The sequence below is a fragment of the Orcinus orca genome, chromosome 8 (genome assembly GCF_937001465.1).
Source record: "Orcinus orca chromosome 8, mOrcOrc1.1, whole genome shotgun sequence".
Taxonomy (NCBI): Eukaryota; Metazoa; Chordata; class Mammalia; order Artiodactyla; family Delphinidae; genus Orcinus; species Orcinus orca.
This window is the reverse complement of record NC_064566.1, coordinates 14,351,253-14,366,802: the sequence shown is the minus strand read 5'-3', so window position 1 is coordinate 14,366,802 and position 15,550 is coordinate 14,351,253. Positions and strand designations below refer to the sequence as shown.

At 52.8% G+C, this 15,550-nt stretch overlaps 1 protein-coding gene across 4 annotated transcripts; it reads left to right on the top strand.

Moving 5' to 3' along the window:
• The first annotated feature begins 219 nt into the window (after positions 1–219).
• On the top strand, positions 220–7,277 carry SLC35C1 (solute carrier family 35 member C1). Of its 4 annotated transcripts, none has more exons than XM_004264039.4 (3): positions 220–391; positions 1,719–2,245; positions 5,475–7,277. In XM_004264039.4, the coding sequence occupies exons 2-3, from the start codon at positions 1,750–1,752 to the stop codon at positions 6,032–6,034; spliced, it is 1,056 nt and encodes a 351-aa protein (XP_004264087.1). In that variant the 5' UTR covers positions 220–391; positions 1,719–1,749; the 3' UTR covers positions 6,035–7,277. The 4 variants fall into 4 exon arrangements, with proteins under 4 accessions (XP_004264087.1, XP_012393175.1, XP_033267501.1 ...); XM_012537721.3 differs by having other exon boundaries at positions 327–391; positions 1,524–2,245; XM_033411610.2 differs by having other exon boundaries at positions 363–470.
• Positions 7,278–15,550: the final 8,273 nt, after the last annotated feature.

The window sequence follows — 15,550 nt, the reverse complement described above, 5'->3', positions numbered from 1 at the left end:
AAGAATCCCGGCTGTTCCCCGAACACACTTCTGGAAGCACAGACCGGCTGCGCGGCAGCGGACCACGAATGCAGCCGGGTACTGGGACGTGCAAGCCGCGGTAACTGGAGCCGGGGATCCTGGGTGGTATACCCGGGTATGGGGTGGCCTTGTAAAGAAAAGGGGGCCTGCTCCCACGACCGGTGGGATAACCCGGGGCCAAGGTCAGGCTGCGGCCCGGGTCGCCCCGCCGCCACCCCGGGTCCACGTGGGGAGCAAGCCGGCGAGGCTGGCGCGGCGCTCACGCCCGGAGCTGGGATCAGGAAGTAGTCTCCCGCGGGCGCGGCCCTGGGCGCGGCGCTGCAGGTGCGGCTCAATGTGGCGCGGGCCGGCGGCCGGTGCAGAGGAGGGGGTAAGAGCGGGGTCGCCTTCGCGGCCAGGGAACGCCAGCCCCGGGGTCGGAGCTTGCGGCTGAGCCCGGCCTGGAGAAGGTGTTTGGGGATGGGGTGCTGACTTGAGGCTCGGATCCGGCCGCCGGAAGGGTCTCGAATCGGGGGTGGGGTGGGGTGGGGTGGGGGCGCTGTTGGGGGTCTCCGGCTCGGGAGAGGGATGGGGGCGGTGAAAGTAGGGGGAAGGAGGAGACTGCAACAAGGTTTTGGAAGTGTGAGCGGGACTAGGTAGAGGGACGCGGGGTAGGTTGGGGGCGGGGGTTCTCTAGACGCCGGGGAACGCGGGGTGGTCCTAAGGCTCTGGGGACGCAGTCCTGCCCAGGGATGAGGGGCAACGTGAAGCTGCAGATGAGCCGAGTCGAGGTGCGTTAAGCCTCTAGAGGATGTGGAGCAGGGGCGGAGGAGGGGGACTGGGGGGAGGAAGTGGTCCGAGGCTCTAGCACCCACAGGCACCTCCCGCGGCTACCGATATCTAACACCAGCACCACCATCTGCGGGCAGGGAGCGCACAAGGGCTGCCAGGGACCCGACGCGAGCCCGACTCCGAAGGCCATTTCTCTGAGGCTGTGGCTTTAAGGGAGACGCTGGGCTTGCGGGCTCTTTAAGGAGGCGGTTGGGGGCGTGTCAGGAAATGAATCCTGGGCCCGCCTCGCCGGCGGGAGCGGCCTCGGAAGTCCGGAGGTTGCTGGGCGAGGCGAGGGCCGGCACCTGGGGAGACTGCGCGCCTTGGGCTTGTACCGGCACCTGGGCCGTGAGCGCCTCTGACCTCGCCTGCACCCTCTTTCGAAACCCCCCCGCACGCTCTCCTTTCAGCTCCTTGCATGCCTCCCCCTCTCACCCTGCAAACCTTTCTCTCCCATAGCAGCCCATGCCTGTCTCTCTCAGCGCTTCTTCACCACGCTGTCCCCCGCCCTTTTCTAACACCTCCGCCTTGCATTTCTCCCCCTTTTCCTTCCATATCTCTCCCCCGCCACCCCCCTTCCTGCGAATCCTCCTTGCTAGGTCCCAGCCCCTTCTCCCCTGACCTGTCATCTCTGTCCAACCTTAGCCCGTCCCTCACCTCTTCCCTGTGTCTTGTCTCATGAACCCCCTCAGGGTGGCAGCAGGTTGTGGGACTCACCCCAGAGCAGAACCTCTCCATCCAGGAGAAGGGTGGGAGGCCTCCAGGCCACCCACCATGTGACAGTTGAGGACTTCAGCTTGCAGAAAGCAGAAGTGAGCTCACTGCTCCGTACTCCAGGAAATCAGTCTGGCTGTAGGGTGACCCAGCTCCTCTGCTACCATGAACAGGGCCTCTCTGAAGCGGTCAAAGATCCTGCACATGGCACTGATGGGGACTTCCGACCCCTCCGGAGAGGCAGAGGCCAGCCACGAGAAGCCCTTTGTGCTGCGGGCACTGCAGATCGCTCTGGTAGTCTCTCTCTACTGGGTCACGTCCATCTCCATGGTGTTCCTTAACAAGTACCTACTGGATAGCCCCTCCCTACAGCTGGACACCCCCATCTTCGTCACCTTCTACCAGTGCCTGGTGACCGCGCTGCTGTGCAAGGGCCTCAGCTCACTGGCCACCTGCTGCCCTGGTACCATGGACTTCCCCACCCTGCGCCTGGACCTCAGGGTGGCCCGAAGCATCCTGCCCCTGTCGGTGGTCTTCATCGGCATGATCACCTTCAATAACCTCTGCCTCAAGTATGTGGGTGTGGCCTTCTACAACGTGGGTCGCTCACTCACCACCGTCTTCAACGTGCTGCTCTCCTACCTGCTGCTTAAGCAAACCACCTCCTTCTATGCCCTGCTCACCTGCACCATCATCATTGGTGAGTGGCCAGCCAGGGCCACGGGGAATGGCTGTGGGCGGTGGGGGAAGATGGGGGCCAAAACCCTAAAGAATAACCCTGTCAACCACCGTTGACTTTATCTGTCCCAGCTCCCTTGTCGTGACAGTCATATGAGGAAGAGCCTGGGGTCCAGAAAAAGCAAGTAACTTTCTGGAGGTCACCTAGCAAGTTAGGGGCCCAATCAGGGCCCTTCAAACAAGATGGGATTCTAATCTACATTTCACAGAGGGAAAACCAAGGCACAGAGAGGTTAAGTAATTTGTCAAAGATCACTCAGCTAAGTGGCAGAGGTGGGATCTGATCTCAAGCAATCTGGCTCCTTACACTTGACCACTATACTCTCTTGCTTCTCAAGACTTCAAGTGTCCTGACTCCCCATCCAGTGCTCTTTCTAGAGGACATGGCATCTTGTAATAAATATACCATCACCGTCTGACCTTGCAGGCTTACAATAATGCCTGAGTCAGTGGCAAGAGATATGCTTTGAGATAACTTAGCCGTCTTCCCAGACTTGACCCTCAGAAAATAAAAATTATTGATGGGGACATTGTGCTAGTCATTTGCATACAGCATCTCCTGTGGTCCCCAGATACCCCCTGGCTGGTAGCGTCACCATGATCAACTCTACACAAACAAGGAAACTGACACTCAGAGAGGTTAAGTCACTTACCCAGAGCCCCACAGCTAGGAAGTAGCCATGCTGGGATGCAAACTCAGATTGGCCGGACCCCCAGGCCTGTGTTTCTAACCACTCTGCTCTGTTCTTGTCCCCTGGAGGTTAGAACTGCACTATCCGGTTCAGCAGCCACTGACCACATGTGTCTATTCCAATTCAACGTCAGTGAAATTTTTTAAATTCAGTTATTCAGTTGCAGGTGTTGTTACCACATTCTGTAGCCACATTTCAAGTGCTTAGTCGCCACGTGTAGCCAGTGGCTACTGTATTGGACAGCACAGATGACAGAACATTTCCATCATCACAAAATGTTTTATTGCAGCCCATTAGGTAAGAGCACCCCCAGCTTCCCACCCCCTCAGAGCCCTCCTGGGGCTCAGTCATCCAGGAATGGGATCTTTCTTTGAACCTGTGCAGGTTCTTCCTGGTGCTGCAAATTTCATCTTGGTTGACCTACATATTCTCAGTTGGTGTCTCAGAGTCTCAGGCTGAGTTGCACTGGTTGCTGGGGAGAGGCCCATCCCAGGCCACCTGTCCTAGAAAATGTTCCCCTCACTGAGCCACTTCGGGGCCTAGGGCTGCCCAGTCTAGGTCCAAGGTGGGAGAGGGAGCAGGGCAGAGGTTGGAGTGGTGGGGAGCTGCTAAGACCCCTGGCAGATGGGGCTCGCTGCTTCCACTTCCTCCCCAAGGGAGCTGGTATGGGCTCCCAGGCCTCACTTAGCCAAATGCCCCAGGGATTTCCACTTCAGCCCTGCTGACCCTATAAGGGGTGGAGTGGGAGGGACCTCCTGGTTGGCAAATTTGCATGCCGACCAATGAAGTCATTAGGGAAACTAGGCCCAAGTCCCAAAAAGTAATTGAAGTAGCAGATGGTGAGATAGCTTCTGGGAAAGTGCATTCGCTGGCCAGCCTGATGGGGCAGGCGCCCTGGAGCCTGGTGCTCTGTGCTGGCCCAGCACCTGGCTTCCTCTCCGCAGTGTTTCCCCTTCCTTCCTTACTCCTCGAGGGGGAAGATGGGTCTCAGGTGACTCTCCAGGCCTCCTGGGATTGAGACACAAAAGGTGCTGTGGAAACCCTGGTGGGGAGTGGGGAGGGAGGAATCTAAGCAGGCATTCCAGAGAAAGTACTAGATGGGTATAAGGAAGGAGTGAGGAGAGAATGTTCTAGTCAGTAGAAAAAACGTGCATTTCTGCATGGCTGGGCCAGAGCAAGATGCACCCATGAGGCTGCCCAAGTTAAGTGAGTCTGGACTGTTTCCTGAGGGCAGTGGGGAGGCACAGAGGGGCTTTAAGCCAGGACAGGACCTGAGCAGATCTGTACTGTAGGAAGATCATTCTGTTTGCAAGGAGGAGAGTAGATTGGGAGGGTCAAGAACATGACCCAGATCTCTACAGCTGAAGGAAATGGGAGCTCAGAGAAGTTAAGTAAACTGTCCCCAGGCCACCCAGCCTCTAAATAGCAGAGCCTGATCAGAGCCCAAATCTCTCTGGCACCAAAACCACATCGCGGGCTGCTGTGGCGGGAGATAAAACGTGTAAGATTCAGCCCCTGCCTTCTGGGAAGGTGGGGTCTAGCTAAAGAGACTGTACTGTCCCCACGGGCAGGTGTCTAGCAGCCCAGGGCAGGCAAGGGTCTTGAAGGAAAGCACAGCAGGAGGAGGCCAGGAAGAGGTCTGGGTGCTGGGGATATCAGGAAAGACTTCACCCCTGGAGAGACTGGCTTTGACCCTGAAGAATGAGTGGAATCTCTCAGGAAGGAGGAGGGTGTTTCTGGTGCAGTAAATGATCAAGGACACTGAGCTCTGGTGTGAGAAGCAGGGAGATGAGAGGGGACTCGGGGTGATCGTGACATAGAGACACAGATCGTGGCAAGGGCGTGGGAGGCCCCGCATGCCAGGCTGAGACTCCTTGCAGACTTGGGGGGCAGTGGGGTGCCATGGAGGCTCTGTGAGCAGGAGATGTCACAACATGAGAGTCTCAGAAAGAGTGACTGTCCCCAAAGACCTCAGGCCACAAGGGCTTCCAACCATTGTAGGCTCCCATCTTACAGACCGGGAAGCCGAGGCTCCGAGACCTTAAGTCGCTTTCCCAAGGTCACCTTAACCACTGAGTGCGGTATCTGTGCTCATCCTTCAGAGCTCATTTCAAATGTTGCTTTCCAGGTGCCCCAGGCCAGCACAGTCACCCAGTTATGGGCTCTCACAGCACCCTGTACTGTTTTATGGACCTCATTACAATTGTAATTAAGGAAGTAATTGGGAAATTACTTCTTTAAAATTACTTCTTTAATCATTTTAATGACTCTCTCCTCTGCCAGAATGTGAGCTCCGTAAGGAGGGGTTCATGTCCTGAGCTGCTTCCCCAGCCCTGAGTGGTGCTTAGCATGTAGTGGAGACTTTGCACACGTTTCTTGCAGGAAGAGCAGGGAGGATGGGATGATGGGGACAGTGTTACACAGTCTGTGAACTTTGGTGGCAAAATTCTCTGTCCTTCCTCCCCCCCCCACACCCTTCTCCTCCTCTCCCTACTGTAGGTGGCTTCTGGCTTGGTGTGGACCAGGAGGGCGCAGAGGGTACCCTGTCTTGGATGGGCACCCTTTTTGGCGTGCTCGCAAGCCTCTGCGTCTCACTCAATGCCATCTACACCAAGAAGGTGCTCCCGGCGGTGGACGGCAGCATCTGGCGTCTGACCTTCTACAACAACGTCAACGCCTGCGTCCTCTTTCTGCCCCTGCTCCTGCTGCTGGGGGAGCTCCCAGCCCTCTACAACTTCCCCCAGCTGGGCAGCGCCCACTTCTGGGGCATGATGACGCTGGGCGGCCTGTTTGGCTTCGCCATCGGCTATGTAACAGGACTGCAGATCAAGTTCACCAGTCCCCTGACCCACAACGTGTCCGGCACAGCCAAAGCCTGTGCCCAGACGGTGCTGGCCGTCCTCTACTACGAGGAGACGAAGAGCTTCCTCTGGTGGATGAGCAACATGATGGTGCTGGGTGGCTCCTCCGCCTACACCTGGGTCAGGGGCTGGGAGATGAAAAAGATTCAGGAGGAGCCCCGCCCCAAGGAGGACGAGAAGAGTAACGTGGAGGTGTGAGCTCCTCCGGAGACCCTGCAATGGCCCAGCCCGGCCCAGGGAGAATGCCCATGAAAGAAGTGAAGGTGTCTCTCTGGACCCAGAGACAGTGGCCTTACAGACCTGATGCGAATCTGGTGGTTGAAATGGAACCAGTGTTTCCAAGTGATGTCAGAAAGTTGCCAAACCTGTCTCGACCCTCTTTCCTATTTCTGGGTTTTTGTCCTCCCCTAGGGAGGAGGGAACCCCCATGGGAAGAGCCAGTTAGGTTCTCTGGAAGAGCACCAGCTCTCTGGGAGTAGGAGAGGGACAGCACCCCTTCCTGTCCCCCTGCCAGGGCCTCCTACCTCCACATGACCTTTGGGGTTGGGGACAGGCCACAACCTTTAAGGGACAGTATTGGCAAAGCCATTACATCTTCACTTGGACTCAGGGGAGGTGGGGGTGTGACCCCACCACAGGCTTAGGATTTGGGAAACCTCACACCTCTGTGCCCCGGGGCAGGCAGCATAGCTTTGGCCCACCCCAAACCAGCCGCCTTTTGGAGGAAAGTGTAGGCTGGGCTGAGGGAGGAAATGAACAAGCATTCTCTCTTCTCTGCATTGAGACCAGCAGCCCCCGTGCAAGGGGGTGAAGGATCGGGGGTACCAAGCCTGGCCCAGGCCCCTGCTCGTTAACACCCTCCCGCAGTCGCTAACACCAGTTTTGCCCGCCTCACTCCCCTGCCCCTCAGGGGCAGCTGCCACCTGGCACAAACAGCTACCTGGCTCAGGTAACAGCCCCCCAGAAGTGGAGGCAGGGAGCCGCTTTGGCTTCTCCCAACTCTGCCTCTCCAGGGAATGCTGATGGAGCCAGGGTCAGCTCAGAGCCTTCCACCTAAGCTGTGCTGGGCCCCCCAAGATCCAGGTCCCTGCAGGGCAGGTGTTGTAACCTGATCTTGATGAAGGTGTTAAGCTAACAATTATAAACTTCCCTGAGTTTGGGAAGGAAAGAATCTTCCCTTCCCCTCACCACACCCTCTGGAATTGAGGGTGGCTTTCACGACTCCTGTTCCTTCTGTTGGGTGTTTTGTTCCACCAAGTGGAACGAAACTCCCTGGGGTAACTCCTGATGTCTTCAGCGCCTGTAACGAAAGGCTGGGGAGAGTGGAGCTTCTCACGACTACTCTCTTCGCGTCCCCGCACAATCCCAGGTGGTTTCTAATGAAGTTGGTGGGGCCCGATGCCCTGAATTGTGTGTGATTTAATTAAAAATCAGAGTAAGACATCCTGTGTGTGTGCAGCGAGAAGGGACAGGCAGGGTCTGGCTGGGATTTATGAACGAAGGCTCATCCCTGCCATCGCCAAGCCTGGGTTCTAGCAGGACAGCCCTTCTAAGAATCTGTTCTCCCTCCAGGCAAGGGGTTGATTCAAATACCAAGACTCCTTCCAGACCTCAGGTTTCATATTGGTGCTTGTTGCCATTTACTGGGCACTTGCTGGAGGCAAGACACTGCTGAGTCCTCTATTCCATCATTCATCTCCACAGCCCTCCCACGCGCCTTGAGGTGGGCACCATCGCCGATCCCCCATTTTACAGATGAGAACGCTGAGGCTCAAGGAGGAGCACAGGAAGGAAGAGGCAGCAGTAGGATTCAGACGGAGGTCTCTGCCTTCAGAGCACAGGTACCCAGCATTTTTTGAGCATCTACTACATGCCAGGCACTGTGGTAGAACATACTGGTGTGAAGACCCAAATCTGCTTCAAGGGTCTCGAATATAAACACACATCAAATAACAGATGCAGTATTGCCCTGAGGTCTCAGAAGATGGAGAGACCAAGTCTTCACAAGGGCCAAGATGTTTGAACTGAATATTACTGGGCAAGTAGGGGGTTCCAGGAGCAAGGGTAGACTGGCCCAGGAAACAAGGTTAAGCTGAGGAAAGAGCACATGGGGGGTGGTGAGAGGTTTTTTTTGGGGGGGGGTAGGGTGAATAGAAAAGGAGGGTGGGCCATGGCATGAACAGCCTTGAATGCAGTGGTCAATCTGGACTTGATTCTAAACGATTTTAAAACCATCACCATGTCCCTTAAGCAGAGAAGGGACATAATCGTTTCTGCACCCTTTGTATGATCAGAAAATTGAGATAACATTCTTAATGTTAGTTGCACTTTCTTGAACAAGATTCAAGGAAAACCTAAATAGTTTGAAAAAAATTCAGGCAGCCTTAACTCTCAGGACACAACTGAACAGCCTACTGTGCAAGACCCCCACGCAGAAAAGCACAAAGATGCGCAGTGCCAGCATCCCAGCCTCTCCCACAGTCAGCACCATCGCCCCCAGCTCATCTCTATGGTATTTAAAGGAGCCAAGACCGCCTCCAGGAATGTTTCCCCTGCAAGCAGCAGAAGAGGTGCTCCTTCCCCTGCAAACCCACTGTTCCCCTTCTCTCTTGTCCCTTTTTTTTTGAACAAATTGTCTTTTGTTCGTGACATACAAATACAACCAATGGAAAAAGGCATCACTTTCTCCCTTTGATTCCAGTGATAACAAGTTGCTAAAGAAAAAATGTATCTATCAAGAAGGAGTTTCCCTTCAAAGTTTCCTCTAAAATAAAAAGCCAGGAAGGGTTATAAAGAACCATATAAACATCATATACACATCTGACATCAACAAAGATAACCTGAAATAGGGTGGATACAACTAAAAAAAAAAAACTCAGAAAATATATTTTAACTTGCCCCAAACAACAAACAATAAAAAAAAAAAAAGCCTGGTACAAAAGACAGGGATGTGGAAGTCAGCCTGCCCAGCAAAAAAAAATTGGTGGGTGAAGATGGAGAATTTAGGAACAGTGAGCTGGGCCAACGCTGCAACACACCTCTGCTTCAGAACGCGTCGCTCTTCACTTCTGTTTTTGTTTTTTTTATTTTTCCAGTACGCGGGCCTCTCACTGTTGTGGCCTCTCCCGTTGCGGAGCACAGGCTCCGGACGCGCAGGCTCAGCGGCCGTGGCTCACGGGCCCAGCCGCTCCGCGGCACGTGGGATCTTCCCGGACCGGGGCACGAACCCGTGTCCCCTGCATCAGTAGGCGGACTCTCAACCACTGCGCCACCAGGGAGTTTCTTCACTTCTGTTTTTGAAGAGCACTTGACCAGGAGTCAGGAGACCTGGGTTCCACTTCTTAGAAGCTGGGGGGCCTCAGGCAAGTCCCCTAACATTTCCAGGCCTCACTTTTCCTATCTGAGATATGGGGATAATCCTTGTCCCTCCTGCCACACAAAATGATTGTGAATTAATGCTCAGCATCATTCTGGAAATGCAGTGAGCTATTGTTCTTACCAACATCAACAAACAACAACCTCTTGGAGTATTACTATGCATCAGGCACTAGGGAGACAAATAGTGGACAAGACACTAAAAACAAGTAAACAAATACAGCATGTTGAGGACAATGAAGAAAACAAAAAAGCCAAAATGGAGAATATCAGAGGGGACCCTTCTCTAGAAAAAAGAATCAGAGAAGTCCTCTCCCCGAGCACATTTAACCTCAGACCCAAATGATGGGAAGCAGCCAGCCATAGGAAGAGCTAAAGAAAGGGCATCCCAGGCAGAGGTTACAGCCCATGCAAAGGCCCTGAGGAAGGAAGAGTTGGGTGTGGTCCAGAACCAGAGAGAAGTCCAGGCGGATAGGAGCAGAGTTGGGGAACCAGCTATTCCCAGGGGACAAAAATCCCAGGAATAAGGACTTCCCTGGTGGCACAGTGGTTAAGAATCTGCCTGCCAATGCAGGGGACACAGGTTCGATCCCTAGTCCAGGAAGATCCCACATGCCACAGAGCAACTAAGCCTGTGCACAACAACCACTGAGCCTGTGCTCTAGAGCCCGCGAACCACAACTAGTGAGCCCACGTGCCACAACTACTGAAGCCCGCGTGCCTAGAGCCCGTGGTCCGCAACAAGAGAAGCCACCACAATGAGAAGCCCACGCACCACAACGAAGAGTAGCCCCCGCTCGCCACAGCTAAAGAAAGCCTGCGTGCAGCAACAAAGACCCAATGCAGCCAAAAATAAAAATAAATAAATTTGTATTAAAAAAAAAATCCCGGGGCTTCCCTGGTGGCGCAGTGGTTGAGAGTCTGCCTGCTGATGCAGGGGACGCAGGTTCATGCCCCGGTCCGGGAGGATCCCACATGCCGCGTAGCGGCTGGACCCGTGAGCCATGGCCGCTGAGCCTGCGCGTCCGGAGCCTATGCTCCACAATGGGAGAGGCCACGACAGTGAGAGGCCCGCGTACCGCAAAAAAAAAGAAAAAAAAAAATCCCAGGAATAGGAAAGGAGGAAGAGACAGACTTGGCAACTTTCTGACATTACTTGGAAACACTGGCTCCTTTTGGTTCCACTCACCATGGGGTGGAAAAAGAGGAGGTCAGAGACCAAGTTCCAGCCGGGGAGCACCCTACTGACCACAGCAAGGAGGTTAGATTTATTCTCAGTGCCTGGGGAAGCCACTGGGAGTGCCATGACTGGTTTATAGCTTAAAAAGTTCCCTCTAGCTGCTGTGAGGAGAATGAATTAGGTAAATCACTTAACCTCTCTGATCCTTTTCCTCATATGAAAGAAAAGAAAGTTGTTCTAATTGAGAGATAATATGTTGATTTAAGGAGTCAACATACATGAAATTTAGTTACTAGATGAGAAAACTGAGGCCCCAAAGGGTCAAATGACTAGTCCGGGACACCAATGACAAAACAGTGTGGTACTCAGCCCTGCTGGCCCCCCTGTCTGATTTGCTTCCCACAGCTGCCTCACCAGATGCAGCCCTCGCCCAGCCCATCCCCCCACCCCCCAAACCTTGGCTCCTGTGAAAGGGCTAAATTTAGGACCTGAAACCAGCTGAAACCTGCTGCACTGAAGCACCTGGTCCAGGTGTGCTGGGAGCTTAGGTGAAGGAAGGCTATGGGTGGTGTGGGGCAGGGAGGGGTGGTTAGTAGCGTGGGGACGACAGCAGGATGTCCGGCACCTGTTGAGCACAGGTGGGGAATTTATAACATGAGAGCCAGGAATGAGTTGGGAAATCAGAGTCCAGCCCCAGATTCCACAGAGAAGCCTGAGGCTCAGAATGCATGACAGGCTTGCCCAAGGCTGCAGTGCGATAGAACCCAGACCCCTCCTCCCAGGCCAGTGCCCTTTCTACTAAGCACCATCATCATCATCATTTTTAGAAATAATAATAATCACCATGACTATTATTATTGCTAGCAATTGTTAGATACTCACCCCATGCCAGGTGCTATTCTAAGCACTTGACCCGGGTACTATTAACATCCCCCTTTCACAGATGAGGTGAGGGAACCAAGACACAGAGAAATTAGCAACGTGACCCAAATCACAGAGCTAGGTTCCCTCTCTGCACAGTGAGACTGAACATACAAATGGACATTGGCCAAGCCATATATGACAATAGAACTCTGACCCACAGCTTCGGCAGCAATCAGCTCTGGAACCCATACCAATATCTCCACAGACGTGAGCCCAGGACAGTCAGGATCTGGGGAATGACTGCCTGTTTCCCTATTTTGGCCCACACCCCCTACTTCCAGCTAAGGACCAACCAGTCACATAAGGCGCCCTGGCCCCCTTGTAGTTAGCCCACCTCCAGCTTCCCCATCAGTTTAACAGCCTCCTGAAGCCTTCCCTTTTCTCACTGTAAAGCTTTCCCATTCTGCCTGCCTTCAAATCTTTGCCACATTACAAGTGATGGTGGCTGACTCCCCCGCGATAGCAGGCTCCAAATAAATAGCCTGTTTGTTCTCATTCGGGTGAGCTTTGTTTATTTCTACAACTGCCACTCCCCATCAGCTTTCTGTCCAGGTACGGGCTGGCTTGGGAGGAGGAAATAGCCTCAGGTGAGCCCCAGCCAGGTGGAAGGAGCCTGTGGTGTGAGGGTGGGGCTCGTTGGGGGTGCCTGCATTTCTACCAGTCCTGCAGTCCGGCTTCCAGGCTGCTCTGTAGCCCCAGAAAGCTTATATGATTTTCCATCCAGCTAGCGAGCCTCTCGCTGCTTCCTCCCCAGGTCACTATGCACAGGGTCCCTGCCTTAACCTCATTTTTCATTCCCCTGGTCCTTAGTGAGTGCCCGCTATATGCAGGGCCTGAGCTAGTCTCTTTACACCTTCATCTCAGGTAATCCTAAACCCCCTTTAATAACCCTGATTTAAAACAGGATCACTTTGCCCTGAATCTCAGATAGAAAGAAATGACTAAAACAGTAAAATCAGTTCAGCCACCACCCCAGTGAACCAGTGGATCCTGAAGCCGACTCAATCTATCCAACAGAACTTGGGCTGTGGAACAGCATCATGGTCATGGAGCTGAACCCGAACCCAAACCATATCTCATCGATCTCAGCTTTCAACTCCCATGAAACCTGGTGGGATGGGGTCAACAGAGACAAACACAGACCTCCAGCTCTGTCCTGGGACCAAGAGCTCACATTCACTTGAGTCGGACTCTGTGGGAAGGTGAGGGGGCATAAAAAGAACATGAAGGTTCTCACCTTCTCCAGAGACCAGGCAAATAACAGGCAAGGGGAGAGGCCAGGGTGTGAGTCAACAGGGATTAGTGGAGCCTATAGCAAACTGGGGGCCAGTGAACCCAGCGGAAGGCCCCAAATTCCTAATTTCCAAAACTAGTTTGTGCCTCTGGCCACCAGTTTTCAACTTCTAGGCAATTGGACCTTAGTTGGAATCCCAGCTCTGCCATGTGCTGGCTGGGCGTCTTTGCGTGAGTCAGATGACATTTCTGCAGACTCAGTTTCCTGGCCACTTCCTAGCTGTGTGGCCATAGGCAAATGACTTGATGTCTCTGAGCCTCAGTTGCCTGATATGTAGAGAGAGGATGATGATAGTTCCTACACCAGAGGGCAGTGCAGTGACTGGATGAGATAATGCGTGTTGCACGCTTAGCACGCTATCTGCTACATAAACAGCAGCTGTGATTCTTAGATGGAAGCTCACGGCAGAAAAAAATGGTAGGACTCTGTCCCCTCTGCCACACGGGCCCTGTGGATTCAGCTCTGAGACCTGCCCAGAGCAGCCTTCCAGCCCGCTGGGTGGGAAGGATCTGCCCTGGCAGGAGCTGGAGACGCCAGGGCTCTGTTGCTGCATCCATCCCTGCCGCCTTCATCTGCCTTCTCTGCTCCCTCCCTCCCACTGCAATCACAGGGAAGGTGAACACTTATTTATCACGGGAGTGAACTCCTGATATAAAGACAGCAATGGGGACCACCAGTAACGCAAATGAGGAAGGTGAGCTGGATGGGAGCTGTGGTGAAATGGACAGTTTCAAACAGGGGAGGCACGACTGAGTTCTTTTCATCTTTTGCCACTTGGGCCTATATTGCCAGAACTTCTACTTTTGCAAGAGAAGCTGGAAATCTGAATCTTTAAGTGCAATCTCCTGATTTCTTTTAAACAGTGACTCAGATTTATAAAGTACTGTGTGGGCTGCGTGGCACACACGCGGACCAGATTCAGCCTCGGGCCACCATTTCACGCCCTTTTTCTTAGAATATAACTTATTTGGCAGCCTCATCACATCTGTGAGGGGTTGAGTAGGACACAGAACCGGGGGCAAAGATGGCAGCAACTCTGTGAACCAGAGCTGATGGGATTGTCACTCTTGGCTTTGCCAGCTAAAGCACCCTTCTTTTGCCACCTCCCCAGAAGAGAAGCTCCCTGAAGGGGGTCACTCTGGCTGTTTCCACCATTTTCCAGCAGGAATGAGTAGAAACAACATTTACAGGCCCTTAGAGTGTGTGAAAAGTTTTACTGCCCCTCTTCACACTGTTTTTGAAATGCACAGGGATGCAGGAGAGGACCTGGGGGGCTTCTGTGATTGATTTTGCTACTGCAAATACTAAGAATAGTTAACATAGCAGCATAATAACAAAGCTTTCTATTATTGTAAGGAATATTTGCATATGGCTTCACAGTTTATTTTGAGAGGGTGAAAGAGTGAATGCTATCCCATCAACCTCCTCCAAAAATTCCTCAGGGCTTTTAATCATGTTAATAGAAGGTGCAAATGGCAGCCACTGCTGGTTGTTCACCAATAACCCCCTCTTCTGGACCAAAGAGCCCCCATTTTGTTCAAGTGTCAGGTGAACTCTTGCTTCCCTGAGGCCAGCTCCATCCAAACCCCAGGGGTGAATTGTGATCGGTCTAAATCATATCAGATTGGCCTGGGCAAGGCCATGTGTGCAATCCTGGCCAATGAGACCTGAGGAGAGGTCTGACGGGGTGCTTCCCTAAAGACTTTCCTCTCTCTTACAAAGGAAGCATTCTGTAGGTGGGTGGAGCTGCTGTAGCCATTTTGCCACCTTGAGGGAAGCAGCCAACACCAGAGGACAGATGAGCGGAAGGATAGAGGGAACCTGGGTGCTTGACCTGGGGTTCATTTCATTTAGCATCTAGTCTTTAATTCTTCTAGTGCTTAATGCTCCTACCCACCTCAGGACCTTTGTACATGCTGTTTTCTTTACCCACAGCACTGTTTTTCCCTTCTCCACATAGTTGCACCTGCTAGCCCCTCAGATCTCAGCACAAACATTGTCCAATAAAAACAAATCTGGACATAGATAGGGAGACACGTTCATTAGAAAGAAAGGCTACTGCAATAGAGAGAACACACCAGTCTCAGAAATCTTTGAGCATCTCAAAATCAAGAAGAGAAAGGTTTTTCTCTTTTAGGATAAAGGAGGAGGCAAGCAGAATCTATGGAGGGGAGACAGACAAGCAATGGGAAGTGACAAATGGGATCTGATAGGAAAAACATCTGGCTTTAGTCAGCCAGTTCCCAGGAGAAGCTGATAAGGGGAGGCACATTCTACTTTTTCGGTGCTTGCTCAGGCTTGGGGCAAGCAGAGTCCAGGGGCCTGTAGGAAAGGGAGAAGCCTGACTAAAGTTTGGTCAAGACAGAGCAGATGGTAAGAAGGGGGCAACTGTGAATACCTGGACAACGCCAATTCCTCAGAGAAGCCCTCCTTTATTCACCCAACTTGGACCCTAGAGCCAGACTGCCTGGATTTAAATTCCAGCTCTGCCACCGACTAGCTGTGCAACCTTGCATGGGTTCCTTAACCTTTCTGTGCCTTGGTTTCCTCACCTGCAAAATAGTGACAAGAAAATGATGTATCTCACAGATTGTCATGGGGATCAGACGAGTTGAGCAGGTCCCTGGCACACGGTAAGTGCTTCACAGACATTAGCTATGGCAATAAGATCCCACCCCTGGGCATTTCCTCCATAGCACTGTCTCCCCCACTGGACTGTAAAGTCCTTGACAGCAGGAATGGGGACTCTCTTGCTCACGACTGAATCCTCAGTACTGGTAAAGAGGCTATTGCAGAGAAAGCTCTTAATAAATTTTTTTCAAATGTCTTTTATTGAGCTATAATTCACACACCAACGAATTTACTCGTTCGAAGCATACAATTCAATGAGTCTAATATTTTTAAAATGCATTCTAGCATGCAAAGAGGTGATGGCATTGGG